The 27,251-nt window shown below is 39.3% G+C and overlaps 2 protein-coding genes and 1 long non-coding RNA gene across 3 annotated transcripts; 1 reads left to right on the top strand and 2 right to left on the bottom strand.

Moving 5' to 3' along the window:
• Nucleotides 1–10,531: 10,531 nt before the first annotated feature.
• Nucleotides 10,532–16,034, bottom strand: KUP3 (K+ uptake transporter 3). Its single transcript, XM_078584458.1, has 9 exons — nt 15,593–16,034; nt 14,618–14,861; nt 14,302–14,550; nt 14,061–14,111; nt 12,783–13,043; nt 12,643–12,695; nt 12,195–12,309; nt 11,831–12,085; nt 10,532–11,691 (listed from the first exon to the last, which is right to left on the bottom strand). Exons 1-9 carry the CDS (start codon nt 15,629–15,631, stop codon nt 10,706–10,708), a joined length of 2,253 nt encoding a protein of 750 aa, XP_078440584.1. The 5' UTR covers nt 15,632–16,034; the 3' UTR covers nt 10,532–10,705.
• Nucleotides 16,035–16,180: 146 nt separating this feature from the next.
• LOC144710648 (sucrose nonfermenting 4-like protein) lies at nt 16,181–23,006 on the bottom strand. The gene is made up of 13 exons (XM_078584470.1): nt 22,181–23,006; nt 21,852–21,939; nt 21,181–21,366; nt 20,427–20,534; nt 20,251–20,310; nt 19,270–19,359; nt 18,765–18,899; nt 18,540–18,684; nt 18,301–18,474; nt 18,145–18,208; nt 17,911–17,980; nt 17,683–17,800; nt 16,181–16,388 (listed from the first exon to the last, which is right to left on the bottom strand). The coding sequence occupies exons 1-13, from the start codon at nt 22,303–22,305 to the stop codon at nt 16,291–16,293; spliced, it is 1,461 nt and encodes a 486-aa protein (XP_078440596.1). The 5' UTR covers nt 22,306–23,006; the 3' UTR covers nt 16,181–16,290.
• Nucleotides 23,007–24,621: 1,615 nt separating this feature from the next.
• On the top strand, nt 24,622–25,083 carry LOC144716671 (uncharacterized). The gene is made up of 2 exons (XR_013584967.1): nt 24,622–24,740; nt 24,838–25,083. It is a non-coding gene; the product is annotated as an uncharacterized LOC144716671 (long non-coding RNA).
• The last annotated feature ends 2,168 nt before the right edge of the window (nt 25,084–27,251 follow it).

Consider the following 27,251-nt stretch of genomic DNA (forward strand, 5'->3'; position numbering starts at 1 on the left):
AGGACATCAGATTGTCACATACTTTTCCTTTTTATTTGATATCCATATATACCCTGTTACCAAGTTTTTTTTTTTTGGACGGCTTTTGAACTAGGGTTAGGTTTTCATTGAACACTGGGCAATGATATTTCTTAGGACAGGAGTAAGGACTAGCCATAATTTACACAAAAACCACAGTATCAAATCATCTCAACTATACTAAACTAATATAGGTATCACACCACACAGATATGATAAATTAATGAAAGAAATTTTAAGAGCTTAATCTAGGCCACCCTCTTAGGCATAACCTATACAGATAAACCAACATAAAATCTGTGATTAAAACAAATAAATGCTGACATTATATCTAAACACACTTCATACATAGTGAGGTGATGTTTGCTCAAAGCAAAAAAGTAGTTGACGTAGGATGACCTCAAATCTAGGGCATTCAATTATGGTCGTTAATTGAGTTGATCAATAAATTTTTATTGGCGATGCAACATCATAATGTCAACATTATAGTCGTAAAATAATTTGACAAGTTAGTGATGAGCAAGGGTCATCTCCACATATAATGTAAATCAGGGTTTAAAACAGAGTTTCTGTGGTGGAGGAGATATTTATAAATTTAGAATGCAATAAGATGAGCTAGATGATGAATAAATAAATATGGAATAATGAATGTATATAATCAATGTAACAAGTGGTTGCAAAAAATGATGATGACAGACGGAGAGACGACGTGAATGGGTGCTATGGATGAGATGAATGTGGGTTACTAAAAATGAATGGATGTATGCAAATAGATGGTTGGTGTCAAAGTGCAGGAAGACTCATTTTAGATCCTTGTATTATGTTAGGATCAAGGAAAATTATGGCAACAGGAGAGCCTCCCCCCCACATCCCTTTCATTTTCTTACTCCAATGGATGACAGACACCAAGAAAACTTGATGGATCTTGAATCACCTTTTTTGCACGACGCCAATTCCAGGATCATTTTTAAATGGATAGATGGGCATTTTTATAAATCAGATTATATGAATGGAGAGGAGAGAGAGATCTATATAGATAAAGCTCACTCAAAATTTCACCCCAAAAATCCTTTTAGATCATTAGATATTGCGATCAGAAGTTGAATCCTTCTCAATTGTCAGATCATATGAATGTAGAGTAAAAATAAAAATTTTGGGCGCCATTATGGAAATTTTTATTCTTTGCTTTTTTAAGGCAAAGTGCATGGAACCTAGATCTGATACCACTAATGGATTTTGGTACTACGATTGAAGGGTAAAGGGATCCATGCAACATAAGCTATAATTGATTCCAAATCGGTCTCTAAAACCCAACACATGAAATTTATCTAGTGTAGAACTTGTTCCAACCTTGAATTCCTCCCTTGTAAATTCTTCTGAAGCTGTTCACTTGTCCAACCTCAAAAAATATCCACGCGATCAAGGTGCTCTTGGATCTCCTCCCCTTCTCCAAGTCTTCTTAAAGCTCTTGTATATCTTATCACACATGAAGGCAATCTTCTTGGTTGATGGAGAATATGAGAAGGAAGAAATGGTGGAAGTGCCCAGCTCTGGTTGGCCTAGGTTCCTACAAGGTGTGCCCCTTCCCTATTTATACTCAAGACTTTTCACAAAAATCCATTAAGTAAAAAAGTATATCCACCAATACCCCCATAATCTTATGATTGCGTAAATCAAGGCATGTATATCATTCTAGTTAATGACTTTAGTGACCCAATAATAATTATCACCCAATCGTATTAATTAATTATATCAACATATACATCAAGTAACTTATAATCGATTTGACCCTATTGATAGGTTAAGTTTTCTGCCCATGGGTTGCCGAGCTACACTTTGAGCTCTAGAAGATAATTAGTATTGTTCAAATGGCTTAGGGTAAAATTGATCGTCATACCCTAATCTATCATTGAATTGGTACTGATGCGTAGTGAGGACCATTAGAGAATGGCTTCTCTAATATCCTTAGTACCCTGGCTAGGGATGTAACTGGATCATCTTCTTGAGTCAATCTTGTCTTATACGGAGCGCAGATGATCCTCTCTTGATGACTTAATCACCTCACTGTACATCTTACTAGATTTGAGATGAGGTTTATTTGAATCCCATGATTATAGACTAATAAGCTGTAGTCAAATCATATTAATCCACATAAAATATATCCTTGGTGTCTCATATCAACATATTAATTATACAACCATGACATGAATCAACCTGACTAATATTTAGGTAGAATACCATCCTGGAATGCATTTCCATCAATTTAGTGTAACTCTTTCTCTAAAGAGTACCTATAGTCTGCCCTTAGTAATTCCACACTACCGGCCTCACAAGCAGCCATACCTATATATGAATAGAATTGAATGGTGATATTCTATTAGAATAATTTGATGTCCATATCAGCTATCCATACAATATGAATATTTAGAGTACATATTTTAAAAATATTGATCATTTTATTATGATCTCATCACAATTCACAAAGTCATTCACATATTCATAAACTTCACTATAAACATCACATTGGAATGATGAAAAATGGATATTTATTTAAGTGAACTTGAATAAAAACATGGTGGTGTGATTGGCTCGACAGCCAGATGATATCCATCAATTCTCTTCTTGACAACATATTTACCTGCATGAGATATTTCTAACGAATAATTAATTGAATATGATCCTAAGTTCATAAAAAATATCCCTCTAAATTTTGTAATTGCATACAACCCTTAAGTGTATAGAGTTAGAGAAAATGATTATCTCCAACTAAGGATAAAAATCTCAGTATACATTCTATGACCTGATGTACGCTCCACCAATCATATCACATATTATCAAGAAATCATCTCAAGACACTTTCTCATTTCAATATTCAATCTTATTTTGGTCCCTAACACCCACCAACCACTGAGTATGGTCTGGTAGCATATCTTGAAGGTTAAGGCTTAGTGCATTTTAATAGAATGCCTAACTATGTGTTTGATAAATGTTCAAATTGGATTATGTAAATTCAAACCTAAATAAATGGTGAAAATTCCAGTGAAAAGAGAACGCTTCAAATTCTGGCATTCTGCAGAAATTTAAAGGCTATTTTGTAGAGATCTTTGAACACCAAGTTTGTTGCTATTGGAATTTTTTTATCTTTGGGGTATTGATTTTATGGGGCCTTTTCCTAGTTCAGAAGGATATGAATATATTTTGATAAATGTTGATTAAGTGTCAAGATGGGTAGAAGACATACCCACCAAAAAGAATGATCATAGAGTTGTTTTCAAGTTTATTCAACAAAAGATCTTTTCAAGGTTTTGATGTCCTAGAGCTATAATCAGTGACGGAGGACCACATTTTAATAATCATCAATTTAGTTCCCTCCTTAAGAAATATGGAGTAGAGCATAGGATTGCCACACCTTACCATCCACAAGCTAATGGACAAGTAGAAGTGTCCAATAGAGAAATTACGAAAATCATTAAGAAGATCATATGCCCGAATGAAAAATATACTTGAGTAAACTTTATGATGCGCTTTGGGCATATAGGACAGCCTATAAAAACCCATTAGGAATGTCCCCATAAAGGCTAATTTTTGGGAAATCATGTCATCTTCGAGTGGAAATTGAGCATAAAGCTTATGGGGCCATAAAGCAACGTAATCTTGCTTTAGATGTTGGAGGGAGGAAACATTTATTACAGATGCTTGAACTTCAAGAACTCCGGGATGAAGCATACAAGAATTCAAGGATTTATAAATCCAATATGAAAGCTTTTCATGACATGCAACTTAACTGACAAGAATTTAGAGTGGGGCAGAAGGTTTGGCTTTGTAATTCACAATTGAGAATATTTCTTGGGAAATTGAAGTCGAGATGGGATGGGCCTTTTGAGATCGTTGAAGTTTCTGATAATGGAGCGGTCACAATTTTGGATCCTTAAACCAACACAAAATTTAAAGTCAATGGTCAAAGTCTTAAACCCTATGTAGATTCTTCATCACTACATAAGCCCAAGTCCATTTATCTTGAGGAGCCACTAGAGTATCCCAGATCACCGTTATCCTCGTAATTGATTCATGTTTTCTTTTGTTTCTGTACTTTTATCAAGTTATTTTTTATTGATATTTTCTTTGGTTACTTCTTTTTCAGAAAAAAAGCACTCCAAGGATTTTGTTTTATAAGGTACACGGGGACAAGTTACAACTCTACATATGAGCATCCAGATCAAAAGCACACCCCCCCCCCCTTTGTAATTCTCAACCCCTGAAACTTTAGATTCTCTTTACTTATGCATTGAGGACCATGCATATATTAGTTGGGGGAAGGGAATTTCAGATACTGAAAATTTCTAGGATATGATTAGAATGTGTAAAAAGGGTATTTTAAAATTATTCTTAATCCTTAGAATTCCCTGAAAATTTAATGAAGACGGTGTCATCTGAGATCCTTATAAGTGAAAGAACAAGAATTGATTTATTTGTTGTACACTTAGGACCATGGGATCTAGAGTCTCCAATGGATAGTTTAGTGGTTGACCTTCTCGGGGTGGGAATCTAATAGGCACCGAGGAAAAATTGGGTAATCACCGAGTTGCTGTGCTATAGGAGTGTTATGGTGACTAAGAGAGAACAAAAGCGAGGACTACCTTCCTGTCCTTGATGATAGCCAAACCTACCTAGTATCGAGATTCTTCACCACTCTAAATCCTCTAATGAGTGCATTGAGAATTTCATTGATTTACCTATTTCCTTGTGATTAGCATTCCAGTATGTCCACTATGTAGTACCCACTTCCAGCCTCATTTATGATTCTACAATTCCATGTGATTTCATCCAACTCACCCCACTCCACTAATTCATTATATACATCTACCTCACATATCTATCATATACATCCATCTCGTAAATTCATCTTGTTCCCTCATATCATCATTATTATCATTGTTTTAAGTTGTGAGTAAACATTATTTGTCATGCTATTAAAAAAATCAAAAAAATAAAATAAAAATAAAAAATAAAAAATAAAAAAATGAAAAAAAATAGAGCGATTTTTTTTCCATTCTTCTGATCATTTAATCCCATCAATTTAGACCACCGTTACACAATCTACTATTTCTTCATAGCCATGCCCACATACCACCTGGGATAGTAGTTTTCATAAGTGGAACCTTCCTTCACTTACATCTTATACACTTTGTGTACCCTAATTATTAGCCTTTTTCCACAAAAGGCTATGATTATTCTTTTTGCCACCTTTTACTACACACACAAAGTAGGAAACAGTTTTGATGATGCACTCTTGGAGGAAAGAGAGTTGGGGGGGAGTCATAATACACTAGGTAGCCTCCATCATGAGTGAATGAGTAGTCATTATTAGAGAAGGTGAGGATTCTGCTCCCCTTTTCGAGAGAGTGAGGATGATCTCATTCTTATAGCACCATACCCACAGATAGGCCCAACCTCGTCTATAATTGAAGCTAGGCTTTGGGAATTAGCCATTGAGAAAATCCCTACATACTCTAAGAAGGTCAACCTAGCGATGGAGTTAGATTCTCATTGAAGTAGTGAAAATACAATCAGTGAGTTGATATTTCATGACTTTTTGGATCAAAAGTTGACATTATTCTAAATATAATCCTTTGCACATTGCTAAGGGGCAAGCAATGAATTAAGTTGGGGGTATGATAACATGCAAGTAAGTATGATAATTCATGCTTATTTCATGCATTTTAGAGCATCATTAAGCTAATTTTTGCATGTTATTATGAATTTGTAGTAATGTTTTATGATATTATGTAGCTGTCAAGCCAATCGCACCACTATATTTATTTAAGTTCACTGAATAAAATATTATATTCATTATTATTCCAGTGTGATGTTTATAATGAAGTCCATGAATATGTGCAATGACCTAGTGAATTATGATGATATCAAAATATAGAGATCACTAGTCTTTAAACATGTATTCTAAATATTCCTATTTGATAGATAGTCGAGATTGACATTGAATTATCTAGATAGAATAACACTAATTGATCCTACTTATACGATAAGTATAGCTGATCGTATGGCTATTAGTGTGGCGGCATTAAGGACAAATAGTGGGTGCTCTTTGGAGAAAGAGTTCACTGAATAGATCCCTACGAATCCTTGAATGGTATTATACCTAAACGTCAATTAGGTTGTTTCATGTCATGGTTGTATAAATGATCCAATGGTCTGAGACACCAAGGACATCTCGTGAATGGATGACTACATTTTGACTACGACTTAAGAGCCTCTAATCACGAGATTCTAACAGGTCATAGCTCAGATGTAGTAAGAAGCTCACGGAGATGATTGAGTGGTCAAGACAAGATCATCCACCCTCGGTATTAGAGGAGATTGACTCAAGGAAGACAATGCAGAAAATCCATGGCCAGGGTAGTGAGGATATCAGAGAACGAGTTCTCAAATGATCCCTGTTACGCATCAATACTAATCGAATGACGGATTAGGTTTTGATGATAAACTATACCCTAAGTCATTCGAGAGTCTCGTGCGGATGATGGATTATACATATACGGTAACCAATGACAGTAAAGGTTATATGAGAATGTTTGATACTCGGTGTCTTCTAAAGCATGAGGTATAGCTTCGCACCCCATGGGCTGAAAACTTAACCTATCGATTGGGTTAATTCGATCCTTAGTTAATTCATCTATGTGTCGGTATAGTTAATTAATAAGTTTGGCCAATAAATGTTATTGGGCCACTAAATTTATTAACTAGAATGATACATGGCCTAGAGGGTCACACGTGTAAGGTTATAAGGGCATTGGTCGATAAATTTTACTTTGTAGGGTTTTTGAGAAAAAAACTCAAGTAAAATATAACACGGAAGGGGCACTCATTTCAAACACCCAGACCAACCAGATTTGAAGGACCGCCTTTTTCTCCACTTTCTTCTCGACTCAATGAAGGAGAGTGTCTTCATGGTGAGAAGATCTACAAGATTTTCAAAAAGTGTTGAAGAAAAATAGGTAGAGATCCAAGCGCCAAGTGATCACGTGGATACTTCTAGAGGCCAGACACGTGAACGACTTTAGAACAATCTCAGAGTGGCAAAGTCAAGGGTACAGAAAGTTCCTCACAAGGTACATTCGATGTTTGATTTCAAAGATCGATTATGAATCGATTACCACGCTTCCACATCCATGGAATCGTGTTTTCCATGGACAAATTCACTAAATATCCAACAATTTCAAACCCAACCTTTTTTACCAAAAATAGATAAATTCACTAAATATCCATTCTCTGCATTTAAATGTTGATATTTTGAGGTTTTTATGATTCTAGTGAAAAATTATATTTTAAAAGAATTAATTTGGTGAAACATTCTTGTAAAATTGAGTTGTAAATCAAAGATATTTAATTTTGAGTTTTCAGAATTTTTCTATGAAATTTATTGAATATTTTCTAAGTGTTTTTCAGTTTAAATTCACAAAAAGGGGCCCATTAACCATCAGGTTATTTTCCCTCTCTTGATCTATCTTCGTGTCTGCTACAACACGCCAAGGTGCTGAGCGCAATATACGGGCTCAGAAGGGAGATTGATGCTTGGGAGCATCACCAAAGGAAGAGGTAAGTCCTTAATACTTATTTCGGATTTTATTTATTTCTCCCCTGCTTTCGACCCATTTCATAGTCTCATATCAGTTCATTATTTGTTATAAGTTATTAAACCCTATGAGTAGGGATTAAAGCATACAGTATTCATTCTTAATTAGGGTTTTCATAAGAAATTCCTAATTAGGGTTTCTCATTATAATCACTAAATTTCACTCATCAAAGCATCATTTGATAAGTTCTGTTATAAGTTATTAATACTTATAAGTAGGATTTAAGAACTTATAAATTTCGCTTAGTTACTTTAAAATAAGAATATACATTTCAAAACTTTTCCTTCACACTCTCTCATCTCAACCACTTTCTTAATCACAAAATTGTTTAAAAAAATCAATCTTCTCTGTGGTTCTCTATAGTTTTGAACCTTCTCTGTGGTTCGACCCCTTACTCACCAATTACTTGAGTAATAAGTGAATTAGGGGTTAGTATAAATTTATCGCATAAGTCTAGGAATTAAAATGTTGATTAGTTTAAACAACTAAATTTTGATTTATCAAGGAACAGTACTGTGACTCAAGTGATTGAGTTTAATTGAAGAAGATACAAGGTAACAATACTGGTGTGTTAGTAATTGAGTTCACTTGTCTGTGTCAATGACCCTTTGTAGATTTAATTACCATTTGGAGATTTCTGCAAACTGCTATTTGAAAATTTTTTGAACGTAAAAGCTATAGTTACCATCCATAAAAGCCCACTTGCTGCAGATGTGCAATTGGATGCAAGATCAAAGAAGTTGCAAGGGGGATAATACTAGGGTGAAGATTTGTATCGCCTCAACCTTTTTTTGAAGATCATTCTCTAAGATCATTCTCTAATGATTTTTTAGGATTTATTAAAAATAAATTTATTTGTAATATTTACACAAATTGGTGTAATCTATATTTGTTTCTAACATTCAGATATTCATGGATTTGAATTATGACAATCATATGTGCATTATAATAAATATTGTATCAATGAATAATGAAAGAGATGTGGAATGAGTGATTGGCCTGTCGGCCACATATATATCCATAAGTTTTTGCTGAATACAATGGTAAACACATCATAAACACCAATTAGGTGGATAAGATAAATAACTCATTGTTAAATTTAAAGGGCCTGACTTATGCACAAAATTATAAATCATTTTATCAAAGGGTACATAATACTCCATAACTAATGCACATCCTCAATACTCCAGCCATGTCAATGTGAGCATAATATCAATCTTAATTACCAACACACCAGGTTTAAAGTCGGAGATATAGATATAAATCAACCTTATATAATTCAACATTTAAAAACTCTTACTTGTTGTAAGAGTTTTCATTTAAAATTTCCAGATTTAATGTCAAAGTTACATCCTTTCAATTTGAAATCATACATGTCTAAATGTGGGTAACATGCTAAATAGAAATGAAAATGTAAAAATTCATATCTAAAATTTCTGAAATTCTAACAGATTTCAAAATAAGTAAAGCAATAAAGAATATGGAATTTATCAACACACTAGGGTGAGTCCAAGAAATATTTCTACAAATAAATAGGATTTAATAATAAAACATAGGATTGAAATAATTTATGAACCAATTTCCAGCCTAAAAAACTATTATATTATCCCAAGAAAGCCTTTTATAAGAGCCAATTTCTATAAGAGCCAAAAATGTGAATATACATCCATTTGGACTGTGATCAATTGGCGGTCCAAATGGGCTGCGATCAAGTGACGGCCCAAATGGGCTGCACCAAGTGATAGTCCTATGGGGCCGCACTTTAGCAGTCTCCCTTAGAAGCCCACATTAAGGTGGGCAAAGGGGCCACCCAAGCATTTACCCGAAGGAGCCACACTGTAGCATAGTACAGTTAAGTAGGACAGACAGGCTAAGGGATATCTCCAATGGGCCAGCTAAGTGCTAGTCCTAAGGGCCCTGCTTTTTTGGGCTCCCTTAGCGGGCAACGCTCAAGTGGTGGCCCTAATAGGTTGCACTAGAGTGGAGCCCTAAGGGTCCTCCTCAAACTCCTTTGCTGAATGGTGGAGGTGACTTGCAAGAAGCCCTAAGAATACTGCCAGGTAAACCGTGCTATGACACCAATTCATGGATCAAGAAGCGTAAATATAGATGACATGACAACAGAATATGGTAACCTTGCTCCTTGGGTCGTCCCTAATAGTGGTAAAAAGACTCTAACAAGACCAGTAGCTCCCTCTATGGCTTAAGGACCTGGACGAATAGGTAAGCAGCTCAAACTGGAAACTGGGAGCCCTTAATGACATTTTCTTTTATATGGGATGAACTATGACACCCCCTGAATGTCCATAACCCTAATGTGTACTTGTCTATCATAGAAATAATGAAAATGCCCTTACTTGTAGCTAGTCAACAAGGTCAGCACAAACATATATTTAATTATTTACTTATATAGGAAATCCTGGTTGCGTCCAAGCTATGCTGATGACACAGTTTAATAACTCATCATTATGCCAATAATGAAGATGACTTGGTTGTACTCCCTCTGACTGCCATGACAGAAGAAAAATTTATGTATTCACACTACATCACCACATTCCCACCCCACATTGATGCATTCCAACATCATCACAACCACCAGCTACAACATTTGCAACTGGCCCTATTTCAAGGTTAGGCCAAATACTCAACCAGGAATCATTTCCTTATTGGTTCAATGCTTACCTGACCATGGAAATCCAAATGACGGACAAAGTGTATGTATATCTCTCTGCTTATCAATCAATAATATTTCTTGTTCAGAACTAAACTGAGACTCAAGTCTCTTGAAGCCTGATCTAAACATGTTTGGATAAAAGATTCCAATGCCATTGCATTCCTTTAAGTTGAAACTGGTCATGGAGGAGGCAACAAGAACATATGTACCAATAAATAACAAAAGCAGAAGGAACTTTACAGACCTAAGAAAAATTGGGCCGGGTAGGCAGAATAGAGATACCCAACAGAGGCCACCCGGCATTATTGCCCATCCATAATCTCTTTCACAAGATATACATCATCTCTGTGAGCTACCTGTGTCAGACATAGTACACCATGCCCACCTCAATGAGGCTGATGTGGGGGATGTTGAGCGCCACGGCAGGGCCCCTGCAGTTCTTCCTCAAAAACGAATAGGCCACATCGATGGCAAACTTCTTCAGAAACGATGAGTTCTTCCTTGCTTTCACATATGAGTGCCCAATCACGTACGCCACCCCCGCATGCTTTGCCTCCACCAGTGCCTCCAGCTCCTCTCTCACCTGCGGGTCCTCCCCCGGTAACTCCGGCAACTCAAACCGCACCTTCCGCCGCCTTCCACCACCATCCTCCACTGGCCGTACCGCTAGCCGTGCCCCCCCTGGCCCAATCACTGCCATCCGCCCATCCTCCTCACCGACAGGTGAGCCTGCATCCACCTCCATCTGTATGAACTCTGCGATGCTCAGCGTGATCTGGTTCTCAAAGTCATCCTCTTCCCGGGGCAGGTCCTTGTACCCATGGCGGATGATACAGCGGTACATGCGGAAGGCCCGCGGACCAACTCGGCCCACGAGGTAGCGCTCTTCTAGCGGAACATGCGGCACTGGCACTGCCTTCACGCAGACGAAGACCAGCACCTGGTGGAAGGCAGGCAGGTTGGTGACAAAGTGGGAGAAAATGGCTGGGACACCACTGACTAACTCAGTGTACATGAGGCCAATGCCGGGGACGCGTACAATGCCTAGGCTGGGCCCCAGGTTGAGGATCCACTTCATGGGCACCTTGTTCTGCACATCAAACTGGTACCTGCGCCTCAAGCCGTAGTGCCACACAAACATCACAGACACGAAGAACAGCGACAGTGCCACCGGTACCCAACCCCCTTGTGGCAGTTTCACGACTGAAGACGACAGGTACAACCCCTCCACGGACCCAAACACCACCAGCACCAGTAATGCCAGCCACACACTCCACCGCCACACAAATACGATCACCAGCGCCATCAGCCATGTTGTGATGAACATCACCACTATGCATGCCACCCCTACACATGCATGCACATTAAACAATCAAATCCACGCAATTATTGCTACAGCGTTCATCTGCTTTAGACTGATTTACGATGGGTACAAACTAAGCAGCATGAACTCAATATATATAGAGAGGTGAGGAAGGTCGCATACCATAGGCATGGCCGATGTCTGTGGTGTCTTGGAAACCAACTGTGACGGCGAGGCAGAGGAGCATGAGGATCCAGTTTATCTCAGGGATGTAGACCTGGCCGTAGATCCAGCGTGAGGTGTGGACTACCTTGATGCGGGGAAAGCAACCCAGGCTATGGCATTGCATCACGATCGAGAAGGTAGCTGAGATCACTGCCTGGCTGGCAACAATGGCTGCCAGTGTTGCCACCACGAAGACTGGCCAGAAGACCGCATCTGCATTGGGCAGTAAATTTATGTTCAATGTTACAAACTCAATGAATTGGGAAAAGGCCTAATTTCAGGAGCCTAAGAAGAGATTTAGGGCAAAGAAGGGCGGACGCACGAGGGATGGATTCATAGAACAAGGTGGGGACATCGTCCACGTTCTTGATGAGGTATGCGGCTTGACCCATGTATTGCAGAATCAAACAGGGGTAGACCAATGCCACAAAGGCCAGCTGCAGCAGAAGAACACTGTTAGTCAAGTTCCCTTTTTCGGGGAAATAGTGCTTCCAGAAGTTGCCGTTTTGAAGCTAGGGGGAACAGGGAATAATACCTAACGACCAAGTTTTTACTTTTTAAGTCTTAGTTCTGAGACGAGGAGCAGAGGACGCCTTGTTTTGACCAACTCAACTTTAATGAGTCGCTTTTCCCAATAAGATGAGTTGGCCTAGAGATGTGTCCTCTGCTCCTCATCTCATTTCAGGAACTGATCAAGTAAAGTTTTTGAGACGTTTTCCAAAATTAAGAATCCATGAACACTTGATTAACCAACTTTGTCATCCACGTACCCTGATTGAGGTGCTGGTGAAGTGGCCGAGGTCTGCAAACATGGCCTCAGTGCCTGTAGACCGAAGGTTGAAGGACAAGGACCGACTCAGTTGCAGTCAAACAGAATGAGGAAGAGGAAGGCAGAGGGATATGGGCCCACCTGTGATGGAGAGGAGAACACCGCCGAGGGAGATCCAACCAGCAACCCCAGTCTTGCTAAAGAATCTGGAGATGTAGTAGGGGTTTATCGCCCGGTACACGCCAGGTTCCCAGTGGATGATGTTAAAGAGCCCAATGATGCCGATGCACAGGAGCCAAAGAATCACCACAGGAGCAAACATGACCGCCACCTTCTGTGTGCCCCAGTGCTGGAGAGCGAAGAGCCCAACCAACACTATGCAGGAAATAACTACCACCACGCCTGAAAGCAGCAAAAAAATGAAGGAAAAATAAAAATTGCAAGTTCAGCTAAAATCAGTTTGACATTTTGATGGGAATTCAAAAAGATGGATTCTAACTTTTTTACATAAAGAAAGTATATTTTTCCCCGTCTGATCACACCAACAGGTTCCCAGTATTATACGTAATAGCACTTCGGTCAGTAGATGTTATTTTAAGCAAAATCAACATTTCTGAGAGGCTAAACGCCCAGAAATGTCAGACAGCGACCATTACCACAGTAAGAGTTCACTAAAGTGAAGACTTGAAACACGGAACAATCACATAAATGAATCCTTGTTTAGAAGGTGATAGGATCCTTGAGAGGATCCTAAACCCTCCTAGGGGTAGTTTCGTCATTTCGCCCACAGGGACATTTCAGTCGTTTGCAATTATGTATTTCCCTTAAAATAGGGATGCCCTCCCTTTAGGAGAGCAGCGAAGAAGAAGTTAGAAGAAGTGTTCTTGTCCTGCCGCTCTCCTCATCTGGGTCTGGTCTCCTTCTCTCCCTCTACGATCCCCTATCCTTGTGATCGTCTCACCGGATCTTCAGCTGGCTCGTCCCTGGTCGACCCCTCTTCCCCCTCTGTTCGACCCCTCTTATCATTCCCGTTTCACCTCTCTACCCCGGAAATTTTACCCTCCTCGTCCCCTACTCTCCTTCCAATACGAGCCTAGAACCAAGTTCGTATCATAAGGCAAATCATGAGGAAGAGGACTTCAATAAGGAAAATGCTGGTATAATGGAAAGATTCATTTATGTGATGAGTATTGCAAATCATGATGAAGATGAGTAACAGTAACATCAAGACCCATCACCCAGACTTCATGATTCTCTCTTCTTTCCTCAAATTCTAGTTATATCTCTATTTTTATTTCAATCCTCCCCATGGCAATTTCCAACATTAACAGCGTAACTGAACATTAAAGAAAAAATGAATTATCGTTGGAACAACTTTTCATGCGTCAGAAATCTTTTTCCTTCGAAGGGAGATATTACCGTCACTTAGTCCTTTCGCGCGGACTTTTAGTCCAGATATTGCTGACAGCACTGCAAGTTGATAAGAATAACTTGATCAGCCAAATTCATGAACTTATCTGATGACAAGTCAGAAAGTTCAGTAATCATAATGCTATTCATATTGACATACAACCAAAATACCAATAGCTTTTGGTACAACTTACAATTCCTATTCTATAATCAAGAAAAAAAAGCATTAGACATAAAAATAAGGTCAGACCTGATATTGCAGGAGTAAGAACACCATCACCTATGACCATGCATGCACCGAAAAGAACCACAAGAAGCAGAACAGTTCTCAGTCTTTTATGCTTCTCGAGAAATCTTCGAAAAGGAGATGGCGGTTGATTGCTAAATGATGTTCCGTTGCTATAATATGTCGATACTTCCTCATCAGCAGCTTGTAGATTAGGAATCAAGCTAAATCTGGCGTGTCTACACAGAAGAGAGTAGAGAGCAAATGTACCCCCTGAAGAAATAAAGGAAAAATAAGGTCAAGTTGCAAAAAGGGTAAATGAAAGGGTATGTGGACTTACCTTCACCATTGTCATTGGCGCTTAGCACAATAAACACATATTTAATCAGGGGAATAAGTGTAAACGTCCAAAATATGAGAGATAAGGCACCATATATTGTCTCTTTGTCCCGAAATTCCCGCATCCTGCCAGAGAATATACTTTTGTAGACATAAAGTGGAGAAGTGCTTAAGTCTCCATACACGACACCATAACTCTGGTACGCCAGCAGCAAAAGGGGCTTATAACCTCCCCTTGGATTGACCTAGGACCGAGGAAAAGAAAGATGAAATTTCTCTACTTGAGTGAGAAATAAATGCAAATATTATCAGACAGATCGAAAATGCTGGAGAAACTTCCAAATCTAATTTCACTCCTAAGCAACACGAAACTGAGACTCAAAACATTTGCCTTCAAATAAAAGTGTACGCAAGCAGTCTACGTAGCTCATAGCCGGATGAAGGATACCGGAGTTAGTTCTTTAAAGATTTAAATCAATACGCCAACAAATACTAAAAGATTTTCAGATAAAATTAAAGAAAATAAAGAATAGTTGCCAATGATTTATTGACTCCGACGCAAACTCAGTGAAGCCAGGAAACAACGGCAGATGATTTACTCGCAGCTCTTCAATGATGAAGCCAGCGCAGGTTTTTTTCAACAAACATATAATAAACCAAATTTACGGCACACGAACAAGCCGACGATTATCAGAGATTTTCCTCTAAAAATTTTGGAAAATCAAAATCGTACGCAAGGGGCAATGCATGTCGCTCAGAACACCGGAGTATAACTACTGATATCCCAACAAAAAAAAGCTAAAGAAGGAGAAATTACGCCAATAAATGCGCACCCCCAAAACCCCCACTTCCACGATCCTCCAAACAAAACTAGAAAAACCCAAATGCACGCCAAAAACAAGGAGACAGAAAATCCCCTCAAAACCCAAAAATCCGACACCGAAGAATTCGCAAGGGCAAGACCGAACAAACTAACCCACGAGCCGCTGGAGCTCCCTCCGATCTCCTGATCCATAATCAACCCTCTTCCGACTCCAATTCCGCCCAATTTCAACGCAGCCAGACGAAAATCACCTCGCAGCAGCCTCCATAATCTTCCCCACGAGGACGAGCGGATTATCAACACATTGCGCGGAAGACAACTCCACAAGTCGGCTCAAATCACTGCAAAAAGACTCGAATATTCTTCAACCGAGGAGCTGAATCGGCCCCACCCGCTCATCCCAAAGCTCCCCGCCGCCTTTCAAGTACTACGAACGACGACGACAGGTACGGTCGGTTCATCCGGGCTCCCGAACTCCGCTAAAAATCCGCGGAAACATCTCTTCGCCTTTCCTAAATACCCAAGAAAACTCCGCACGTGTGGACAGCTCCGTTGACTTGTCTCCACGTGCCGTCGCCGTCGAGGAAGGCCAGTTGGATCCGTCTTCTGTTATTTTCCAACACCGTTGACTGTAGCGGGCCCCACCATATCTTATCTCCAGCTCGCCCACCCTCTATCAGATAAGACCTAAATCTGGACCGTCGGATTTTTTGGGGGGGGGGGGGGTTGGGGGTTTAGAGGGAACCATAAAGAATTGCATTTACACCCGGGGAACCGGGTCCGAGACAAAGATCTAGGAATTATGAGGAAATTGAATTGGGAAGATTTTTTTTTTTAAAATTTTTTTTTAATCATCCGACGCCGAGCAAGAACCTGAACATGTCGCTCAGGGAGATGATGCCCTCCACGCGCTTGCTCCCCGCCTCCACGATTATCACCCTCCGCACCCCTGAAATCACATGTAGAGATTAATCGACAGATGAAAAGAGAGAGAGAGAGATAAAGAAGGGAAGAGAGAGAGATGAGGAAACAAGGGTATGAATTTATAAATATTGAAATTTAGAAGATTGACAAACATGGTTATAAATAATTGATGGGAGAGAGATGAGGCACGATGGGCAAACCGGAGTATGGATATATATAAATATGCTGCCGTAAATAGAGAGATAACCAAGGAGACAGAGAGATAAGGTCGATGGGGATAGCACACTATCGATATTATATAGAAAGATGACATGAGCGGTCAGCAGGTGTAGATCTCGTTTGTCATCATGCGAGTATTCTTTTGTGGCCTCATTTATCATGGTCTTTTCTATTTTTTGTTCTCACATCCCCCAAGAAAAACACAATTTCTCCAGAATTTGCCGTTCGGCCAAGATCGCCGGCTCCCGGTTTGGAATCTTCAACGGGAATAGAGATAGATAACCAAAGAGATAAAGAGATGACGATGGAGAGAGAGATAAAAGCGATGGGAAAACCGGAGTATGGATACATATAAAGCTGCAGAGAGAAATATGACCAAAGAGATCACTAGATGAAGATGGAGAGAGAGAGATATATATATAAGGGCGATGGAAAACCAGAGTATGGATACGTAGAAAGCTGTAGAGAGATGGATAACTAAAGAAAGCAAGAGATGAAAATGGAGAGAGAGAGAGATGAGGCAATGGAAAAACCGGAGTATGGATACATATAAAGCTGCAGAGAGAAAGATAACCAGAGAGATAAGGCGACGAAGATGAAGAGATGGTTACCCAAGAGATCAAGAGATGAAGATGGAGAGAGAGAGATAAGGGCGATGGAAAACCAGAGTACGGATACATATAAAGCTGGAGAGAGAACAAAAGCCAAAGAGATCAAGAGATGAAGATGGAGAGATAGAGATAAGAGCGATGGAAAACTGGGGTAGGATACATAGAAAGCTGTAGAGAGATAGATAATCAAAGAGATAAGGGCGATGAAAAACTGGGTCGGATGCATAGAAAGCTGTAGAAATATTTTTATTTTTGAAGAAAAAAAAGTTGTAGAGATATAGATAACCAAAGAGATGAGGGCGATGGAAAAACCCGGAGTAGGATACATAGAAAGCTGCAAAGAGATAGATAACCAAAGAGATAAAGATGGAGAGAGAGATAAGAACGACGGATAAACCGGGTTACGGATATATAGAGAGCTTTAGAGAGAGAGACAAATAGAGAGCTAAATAAAAGAAGACAGAGAGAGATGAGGGGCGAAGGGCAAACCGGGGTTGGCCAGCCTCTCCATCACTTTCTGCAGAGAGTCGGAACGGAGGCACATCTGACAGCGCAGCCCATTGAAAACTCCAAACTGGGAGCCAGCGTCTTGGCCGAGCTGCAAAGCCTGAAGAAATTTGTTTTTTTTTCGAGGATTAAAATACGGAAAAAATAATAAAGTCAACGATAAATGAGGCCACAAAAGAATGCTCGAATGAAGACCAACGAGGCCCATACCTGCTGAACGCTCATGTCATCGATGTGGTACTGCGCGTAGGCTCTGTCCTTGGCTAGAGCCGTGATGTCACTATCAAGCAAAAAGAACCACCCAGCATTTTTTTTCAAAATTAACGGTGACCAAAAGCAAAAAGAGATACAGCTATTGTTATAGAAATAGATTGAACAAATGAAAGATTAACAGACGTACATATATCGAGAGAGATAATAAGAGGAGGGGGTTATTGTGCCTACCTTCTGCAATAAATGTCCAGTAACGAGTCATTATGGTCAACGATCGGAATCGAGCTGACTTGGGCTGCCAATAATGAGAGACCGGGAGATAAACAAATTGCAAGTAGTACCTCCCAGAATAAAAAATTAGAATATGTGAAGAAAGAAATATTTCACCTTGGACAAGGAGAGACAAGACGGAGCTAAGGGGGGAATTGGGTCTCAACATCGCCAAAGGACGCTCGTTATTCTCCCCAATCTTCGGAACCCAAGTCCCCAACCGAAACGCGCTGACCGGTTGGTTAAGTATAGGCAGAGTCCCTGCAGAATGCCGGAATTGCCTGCAAACGCCTGCGAGTACCAGAATTTCACTTTCTTTTTTGCGTTTGATGAGAGGAATAATAACAACTACGCACATTTAAGAATTCCTGAGAGAGAGGCGAGGTGCAACAACTGCGGGAAAGACCCGTCGGCCGAGGGGGAATGGATGATGGGCACGGTGGCCACATCGTTCTGCAGGATCTTCAAGCTGACGTCTTTCAGCGAATCGTAGGGCCCCGCCTGCATGAAGATTTTCTGAAGTTATAAATAACAGTAATTTGATTAAATTACTGTTACATTAATAGGAAAATCGGGCCTACGTGGATTAAGCCTTTGCCAAGCTGACGGCCCTGCCTATCATCCGGCCTACACAGCTGCTGCTTTCCCTCTTTCCAGGCGGCAATTGTGTGTGTCTCAAGCTCTTCTTCAGTGAGATTAGAGACATGGCTTGCCAGCTGCAGCAGCATATTTCAAAAATTACAAAGAGAACTCAATGGTCAAATTATATTAATGGCGCATATTTTGAACGATTTCAAAGATGAAATGCGGACATCAATTTAACCTCTTAATAACATGATACCTCTAACTAGACCGCAGAAAATTTGCTTATAATCTTATCTTTGTCCGACACATAATCACACTTTCAAGGGTCATTGCCGTTCAAAGAAAGCATAACTAAAAAAGATGTAAGCTTTGTCAGGCAGCTTTCATCTTTTTAACACAACTCTCACTCACATGGTCGATGTTCCAACAATTTCAAATTATTCACAGACAGTCAAACTCTATTTCAGTGTTTATTAAATACACTAATTTTGATTCCCGTACCTCTCTCAAGATCAGTATGAAGTCCATGGCACTAAGCATTCCAACAAATTGGCCTTGGTAGGAATCCCACAAAGGTGCCACAGGAAAACCCTGGAATCAACATTCGAATAGAACGTTTATAAGAACGTTTGATTAGGAAATGCAGCGCAAAAAATTTGAATTACAACAAAAACGAATGCATATATTTGAATATGCAACAGCCAAGAGCCAAGTCGTGTAAGAGGAGAGGTAATTTGTAATTTCTTTTCAGCTATCACTAGCTTGTCATGCGTTAAAACTGGCATGGTATGACATTACAAAACAGCAGTATCCGTGACCTAACATAAAAAGGGCCACAAATTGATCATAAACTGTCCAGCAAAAGATTCCAAGATACTATTATGCTCAAAGGTGATCTCCTAAAGACAAATTTAAGCTTTAGGATCAGTAAATCACGATGAAATTAGTAAATATCAACATTCTGTTACAGTTCTAACCAAACTGTATTGGAAGGGAGGTGATAGATGTGGAAGGGTATCATGAATGTATTCTGGTTAAGAGAGTATTTTAAGGGCATAAAAAATCCCGATGTAGCATTTCAGACTTAACATTACGGCGACAGGACTCTCTTGAGGAACCAGCACCTCCTGAACACCAAGAGAAAAGTAATCCCAATGAACGTACTTCCCTCTACAGCATTATCTTTCCTTTAACCACAAATTTTTATCATTGTCCCTTCGCATTCGTTTACACTATTTTCTGTATCACTAGTAAAATGATGGCCACATCGACATTGCTGACATTCCAAGAAATGCATGCTTATGAAATGAAATCCGTATATTACATTTAAGGCCAACCGCAACGGCATTGATTTCTGATGAAAGTGTGCAAAACACTAGAGCCCATAGAAAATAAGTGATCGACAGGAGAGAAATAATAGTACTTTTGTCCAGAAGTTATCGTTTCATATTTTGATCGTGAAGTTAGTGACTAATGACTAACCTGCTCATAAAGGATGTGAAATGCTTGTTTCACAGGTAAATTAATGTCGAGTGCAGTAACCTGCCACAAAACAAGTAGATGCAACTTTAGAATTGTGGAAGAAGGAAAATATACAGGCATCAAAACCAGGCACTACACTTGATTAATCGTCCACTAATAATCAGAGATGAAAAAACCTTTCCAGAATCCGGTAGCAATTCATAAGCTGTGTGCGCAGACAAGAACAAAGATATTCGATGCCGCGATACATCGATATCAGCTTCGGGAACCCTCTGGGAGACATCCTGTACGATTGTAAACAACAAATGTTACCATGTTGAGCCTGCAATGAGTACAAAAATGAATAACTCGTTGATGACTACAAAAAACATATAGTATCTGATACGATCCTTGGTCGTATCGTATAGTTCTTGTACTCAAACAGATCTCATTTCAACGATGAAATTTGGCGTCTATAGCAATGTTCCACGGGAGAGGAGAGGAGGGAGGAGGGTCTGTTCCAGTGTGACGGGCCCGGCCCGGTCCCTACGCCTCGCGTAAACCCGTCGCCGGATCATATCAGTATCATTGGTCCGTGAGTACAGTTATGATGACACGTAGGAGATGTCCTCGTCATACAAATGGACAAACCATGAGAAATATACGAAAATCGCCTTGAAACATATTCGTATGATTTAGTCATTATTTTCTTATAATATTTCTTTATAAAATTGGATTTTATTAGCTATAATTTACCTGAAATGATAGAAGAAAATTAGCCATTCAAACGCACAGTTAATTTTCAGATCACCACAGCATGCCAACAATTGATGTGTTCATACCATAGGAAAAAAATTAAGATAAAGAAATCTATAATGGGAACGGAGGCCAAATAATATTGCAAAAACTGAAATACAAAGTATACAACGCGTCTGAACACATCAGACATACCATTTGCTGAATCATATGTTCGTCGACATCGACATTCATTCTATTGGTAGGAGTGTCAACACTGGGAACAGTCGCACTTGAATCAGGCTTTTTTGATATTAGCACAGTGTTCACTGTCCCATACTTTCCAGTGACAAAGGCTTGGCGTTCATCGTGTCTCCACTCCCCATCAACAAAAAATTTATACTGCAGATAAGCCGAACCAATAAAAAGATATTTAAAAGAACCAAATAGCTTTGTCCAATAAACGGACAGAGAAAAAACATTACATGTGCCTTAGCGTATCATGGAGATAATCTCTATTTTTTAATATTACAGTAATGCGTTTGCATGTTGACAGAGAGTTAAAAGAAGCCGAATATTTCTGCTTAAGTGCTGTCGCAGATCATGCATCTCAAGAAAGACAGAAAAAAGCCATAATTAATCTAATGACATGTAAAATCATGGGATTAATCATCTCTTCAAATTTTCGAGTACATGATAACTTCTGGTAAAAAAAATTCTAACATTCTCGACTAAATAATCAGGGAAATTGTTTCATAAGTATCCCCTTTAAAATCTGCGATTCGAGAATGTGTTGAACCCAATCTCAGTAGGGCATGTTTGGCCACTGCGTAAGAACTCCGCTGTTTTTTTTTTATTGGCAGACCAAACTAAACTAAGACGATTACCTGATGAAAACCCGGCGTTAAGTTGCAGACGACCTGAAAAACAGTTGGGCAGCCCTCTACAGGAGACATTGGTATGTGCTCCGACCACCTGGACACCACATTTGGAAAAGATGATGCACAATACAGATGAATTAAATAAAAACCGTAAATTCACGTTAATTTCAATGAAAGAAGCTTGATAGCCCTTACTATGCAGATGAGTTCTATCACAAAAAGAGGAAGAACAACGATTGAAAGGTCTTCATTTCCAAGGAAAAACAAAAACATTCAAAACATAATCATTTCCAAAACACTGGAAAACGAAAATTTTACCACAAGAGGAAACTAACCTTGCGAAAGATCCACTCAGTAACACCCTTCTTCCTCCATACGGCCAAACAAAGCGGGTAGGGATTAGTAAAGCGCCTGCGGCAGCGTTGACATCATTCCCAGGATCTACTCCCGCAGCAAACATCTGGTCCGACGGTAGCAAATACAACTTATCCAAGGATAGAAACTTCGGAATTGCCGACCCTTGATTCCTTCAAAGATGTAATCAATCCAAGGACAAAGAGACCAGAAGACATAGAGGTTTGGGCAGTCAGAAACCCATCACGGAAACCCCAAACACACGTTGAGACTAAGCGAAAGATCAAACATAATCCTGATTATCCGTTCTTCCTACAACGGGATCCTCCACACCAGCGTAGAGGACCCCTCAGTGATCAGGCATTCCAAGCCTGCGCCCAAACAAGCCAAAAGCAGCTCATATAACCGCGAAAGAATCTCCTTCCACCAAAGAACACCTCAATCCCTCGGAATAGAGCAAATCAGCGCTGATAATAGAGATACCGAAGCAGGATTCTCACGAAATCTTGAGCTCAACGGCCAGATAAAGTCCGATCCAAGCAAGATGAAGCTCCTAAGAACCCTAAATTCCCAGCAAAAGCGACCATGCAAGAATCTTAACCCTAAGATTGTCACCGCAGAGCCGGATCGCGAACACGATCGAAATCTCGGTCACGAACTCCGCGGAAAATCGCGTTCACGATCGAAAGGGAAAACCAACAGCTCCTTAAAAAATATTAAAAATCGACGCCAATGATTTACTCCTCTTCCTCCCCCCCCCCTTTCTCTTTTTTCCCCTCAAACGCGATAATTTCCCAACCCAGATTGGAAAAAAAATAAACTAAAAAGTAGACTGCAGAACAAGAGAGAGAAAGAGTATCAACTCCAGTGAGATACGGAAAACGAGAGAGAGAGAGAGAGAGAGAGAGAGAGAGAGAGAGACGGCGTTCTGATGTTCCCGAGGGGCACAAGCTTCTCCACATCTCGGCCTGCCAAAAGTGGGGCCCACGTGACGACACAACGCATCACCTAACGTGATCCGTCTCCTCGATAGCGACCCCTCAAAATTCAGTACAAATTAAGTAAAAAGAATAACCCTCACATTTATGCCGAGTAGAAAACTAGAAATAGTAAAATTCGGGGACGGACGACGACACGTCGTCCGTCTCGTCTTGACTAGTAAAGTACCGGATCGTCCTAGACGTGGACGGGACGGGACGAAGTTCGCCCCATCCTACGTGCCAATTTTTCGAGTTTAGTTGAAAACCTCCCTTGCAGAGTTTGTCCCGTCCCATTTTTTCCATCCACCTCCCGTCCCGTCCAAGAAATTCTCGTCCCATCCCCTGGGACAAAACAGGGCTGCATCAGCATTAGACCACTCAGAAATTGACACATGGCGCAGCACGTGCATTAGGCAGGTGGACCTGTCAGGCGCATACTATACTCCTACATGACGAAATAACCATCCCGTTTGCCGTCCAAGCCCCTAGAGGGGATGGTTATTTCGTCCTTGGACGAAGCAATCGTCCTGTCCGGAAATGGGCGGACGATTGTTCGTCCCGTCAATCGTCCGAAATCCTGGACGGGACGATTCTTTCATCCACGGACAAAAATGCCGTCCTGTCTGCATCCCTGCACTGCAGTCTTGAGCTCCTTTTCTTCCGTTCCGTTACGTTCCGTCATGAGATCTTTGATGATCTACCCTGGGCTTGTAACCGTCCTCTGTCTGTTCCGTCATCTGTTCAGTCCATCCCCTCGGGGAGAAACTACAGCCTAGTAGGGCAGAGGCAGATATTTTTTTTCTTCTGACTTGAAAAAACCGTCCCGTTCAAAGCCTTGGACGTAGGACGAGACAGAAATTCGTCTGTTGGACGTAGGACGGGACGAAAAACCCATCTTATCCTCATGCTTGACTAGAGGACAGGACAAATGTAGTAAAATTCCATTTTATGATTTTTTTCTCAAATTTTAGAACTTCTATAATTCGAAACATATAATTTTCTGTTCATGGTGTCAGACGCAATCCGGAGTTCAAATAAATTGAAGGAGTTATTATACCAACGGGATGGTTCCTACACGGGACATTTTCGGACTGTATGGTTTTGGATGACCCAAATAAATTGGACATGAGATGAGATAAAAACCATCCCAGACCATCTTACCATGCCGTCTCAGGACTGTCATGCACCATATATCATCTGTGACGGATGACTGACAGAATAGCTGTTGCGTCCCGTCCCGTCCCGTCTGATTCCGTCGTCCGCTCCTAACCCTTATGAAATGAAATTTAAAATGATTTATCGTTTTACCTTCAGATATATTTTAAACAATGAGTGTCTGAAGGTTAAAATTTATGTCATCTCAGAGAATAGGCGCTTAATTGGAAAGAAGAAAAAATATAAAATATAAAATATAAATTGGACTCTAGTTTTAGTTTGACAGACGTCCACTGCAAGCAGACTGCCTCTTCTCTCTCTACGCTTGTCTGTCTGAGGGGAACAGTTGGCATTCTCTTCAGATGAAGGAGTTGCCATTGATTCTAATATTTCTTTGTAAAATATCGTAAGACCATCTTATTCCTTCCCGCTTGCCTATTTTTTCTAGATTTTTATAGTTTTTTAATCCTTTTATTTTTTTTTATTTTCATGGCTCTTGCAAGGTGCGTCTCTCGTAGTTCGTCATGTCGGTTCAAAACGTTCATCAATAAATTTACTTGGAATTTGATGATGTTCATCAAAGTTTTCGCCTGTTTTTCTTCATTTTAAGTCATCAGCCACATTATATACCGCATTGGCGCAAGTTTTTTTTTCCTTTCGGGTGAAGCCATGATAATTCCTCTCTCTCTCTCTGACTTTCTCTGTATCATGTTGGATTTTCTTCTGACATATTGGTAACTCTTCTCGTAGATGATGAATTTATGTCCAAAAAAGCGATTAAACTGTTGAATTTGTGGCTATTGGTACTTCAAGGAAAAGAATTTGTGGCTAGGTTTCCTTCTTGCTTGAAAACCCATTGAATGAGTGTTCTCTAGGAAAGTTATATTGCCAGAGCACGATAAGATATACATAGGAGATCTCTGCTGAGGCACTCGACTTATGTCTCCTGTAGGAAAAACGTTCAATTTTGACCTGTGATTTTGTTGTAGAAGAGAAAGTTGATTCTATCTTACATGTTTTGCCCCCATTGGAGGAGGGATGATATCCCAAATATAAGGAATGAAGGGGAGAGAAAGTCATTTTATTCCTTTTCTTTCTGGTGTCTCGTTTCTGATAAGCCCGCTGCTAGATCATATTAGCATTCTGCCTTCATGTTATTTCATTTTATACAAATTATCATAGTTCCCATAATCCCACTGAGCATATTATTTTCATCTATGTTAAAGTCTCTGTCAGCTAAGAGAGAGAGAGAGAGGAGTTCTGATGATGATTTCCTGAGATTGAATGGGAAATCTGACCACAAAAAGATATGAACTGGCCAAAATAAAGGTCAGGGATTGGATTTGCCCATGCATACAAGTTATCATGAGAAATGATATCAGTACAAGTTATCCTGAGATTCTTGAGAGGAGAGATCATCAAGAACCTAAGTCTGATGTGAAATAATGGTGAAAGAGGGTTGGGACTGAAACATCGTCAATAGATATTTCTTTCCTTGAGATTCAATGCCCCAAGTCATTACTTTTCTTCCAATGTTTGGCACTGATCTAAGGATGATTGTCACCTGATATCTTAAAAACTATATGGAAATATTTCTCATGATTTGGAGAGTTCTTGGTGTAAATCAAGATATCGTCAAAGAAAACTAAGACAAATCTCCTACTATGAGGTTTAAAAGGGCTTTTTCATAAAGGCTTGAAACATCACAAGAACATTAAATTGTCCAAATGACATCATCGTAAACTCAAAATATCCTTGATGGGTTTGATGGCTATTTTTGGAATTTTATCTTCAAGCATACATATTTTGGTTATACCTTCGTATAAAACAATATGGGACCACGCAGCCATCAAGTAATAATCAAGGCTCGATAGTTTATACATGTTCTCAATTCCCATCCTTATTTTTTACTATCTACGTTGGAATTAAAAATGATTATTGGTGGATTGTAGAGTTCTTGAATGTAACATATCTTAGTCCAACTTTTCCTTTTTATTTTTATGCAGACAAGAGTAATGATATGGTCTCATTTTCACTTTTTTAGCTTTGCGTTCCAAGTGGATTCTATGGTCAAGGTCTCCTTTGCGTAGAATGGAACATACATATCTTCTTCTACATTAATTAGTTCATCATAAATTATTGTCTTATTTTATTATTCTACTCTTTTGTCATCATCTTATTGATTATTTGATAATCACAAATAATATGCTAATTTTTATAGCAGTTTCATGTATTTTATGTATTTATTCTCATTGAAATTATCGTAACTTAATGTTATTAAGGCTTAAATGGTTTATTACATTTTTAGAGTAAAGTTCAATTTATCTATATTTTATGGTACTTAACATCATTTATTGATCTGAATTTCATAAAGAAAATATTTTTCTACGTCAGAAAATATATAATTTAGATTTAGTTAATATTTTCTAAGGATCTATTATATTTCTAGGATGATATTCTGAATTTTCTGAAATTTATAAGTTTTTGTCGTTAAATTCATAAAGAAAATAATTGTATAAGTCAGAAAATATATATTTAAATTTATTTAATGAATTTTTTGTCATTTTTCTCCTTGAAGTGTGTACCACATGGGCAATCTTCCACACAAATCGAAAGAGGAAGAAAATCAGATGACTCAAATTGTGCCAAATTGAAATGATGATACCTAATGGTCTAGATATAGTTTTTGGCTGAAATTTTGTTAATAGTTCTATCTTTACTTCTACCATACACCATATTGGATCTATAAATCGAACACCCCAACTTATAAAAAAAGGCACCATTGGACTTTGTTCATAATTAAAATTTAAGAGTGATTTCCTCATTCAAAATCTCGTTTAGGTCCATTCTTGTGCACCAAGAGAGAATGAATGAAGGAGTGACATCCAGATCATAGCACATGAAGAAAAATACCACT

The sequence above is a fragment of the Wolffia australiana genome, chromosome 1 (genome assembly GCF_029677425.1).
Source record: "Wolffia australiana isolate 7733 chromosome 1, ASM2967742v1".
Lineage (NCBI taxonomy): Eukaryota > Viridiplantae > Streptophyta > Magnoliopsida > Alismatales > Araceae > Wolffia > Wolffia australiana.

Excerpts from the sequence above, each read along its gene's own strand:
- LOC144710648 (XM_078584470.1), bottom strand. The coding sequence starts at position 22,305 with ATGTTTGCTGCGGGAGTAGATCCTGGGAATGATGTCAACGCTGCCGCA. Across the intron at positions 18,209-18,300 it reads CTTGTCTCTCCTTGTCCAAG|CCCAAGTCAGCTCGATTCCG; the intron begins GTGAAATATTTC and ends CATTATTGGCAG. Across the intron at positions 16,389-17,682 it reads GGAGAGGCTGGCCAACCCCG|GGGTGCGGAGGGTGATAATC; the intron begins GTTTGCCCTTCG and ends ATGTGATTTCAG.
- KUP3 (XM_078584458.1), bottom strand. The coding sequence starts at position 15,631 with ATGGATCAGGAGATCGGAGGGAGCTCCAGCGGCTCGTGG. Across the intron at positions 13,044-14,060 it reads CGCGAAAGGACTAAGTGACG|GCGTGGTGGTAGTTATTTCC; the intron begins GTAATATCTCCC and ends TGCTGCTTTCAG. Across the intron at positions 12,310-12,642 it reads TCACCAGCACCTCAATCAGG|CTGGCCTTTGTGGCATTGGT; the intron begins GTACGTGGATGA and ends CTTCTGCTGCAG.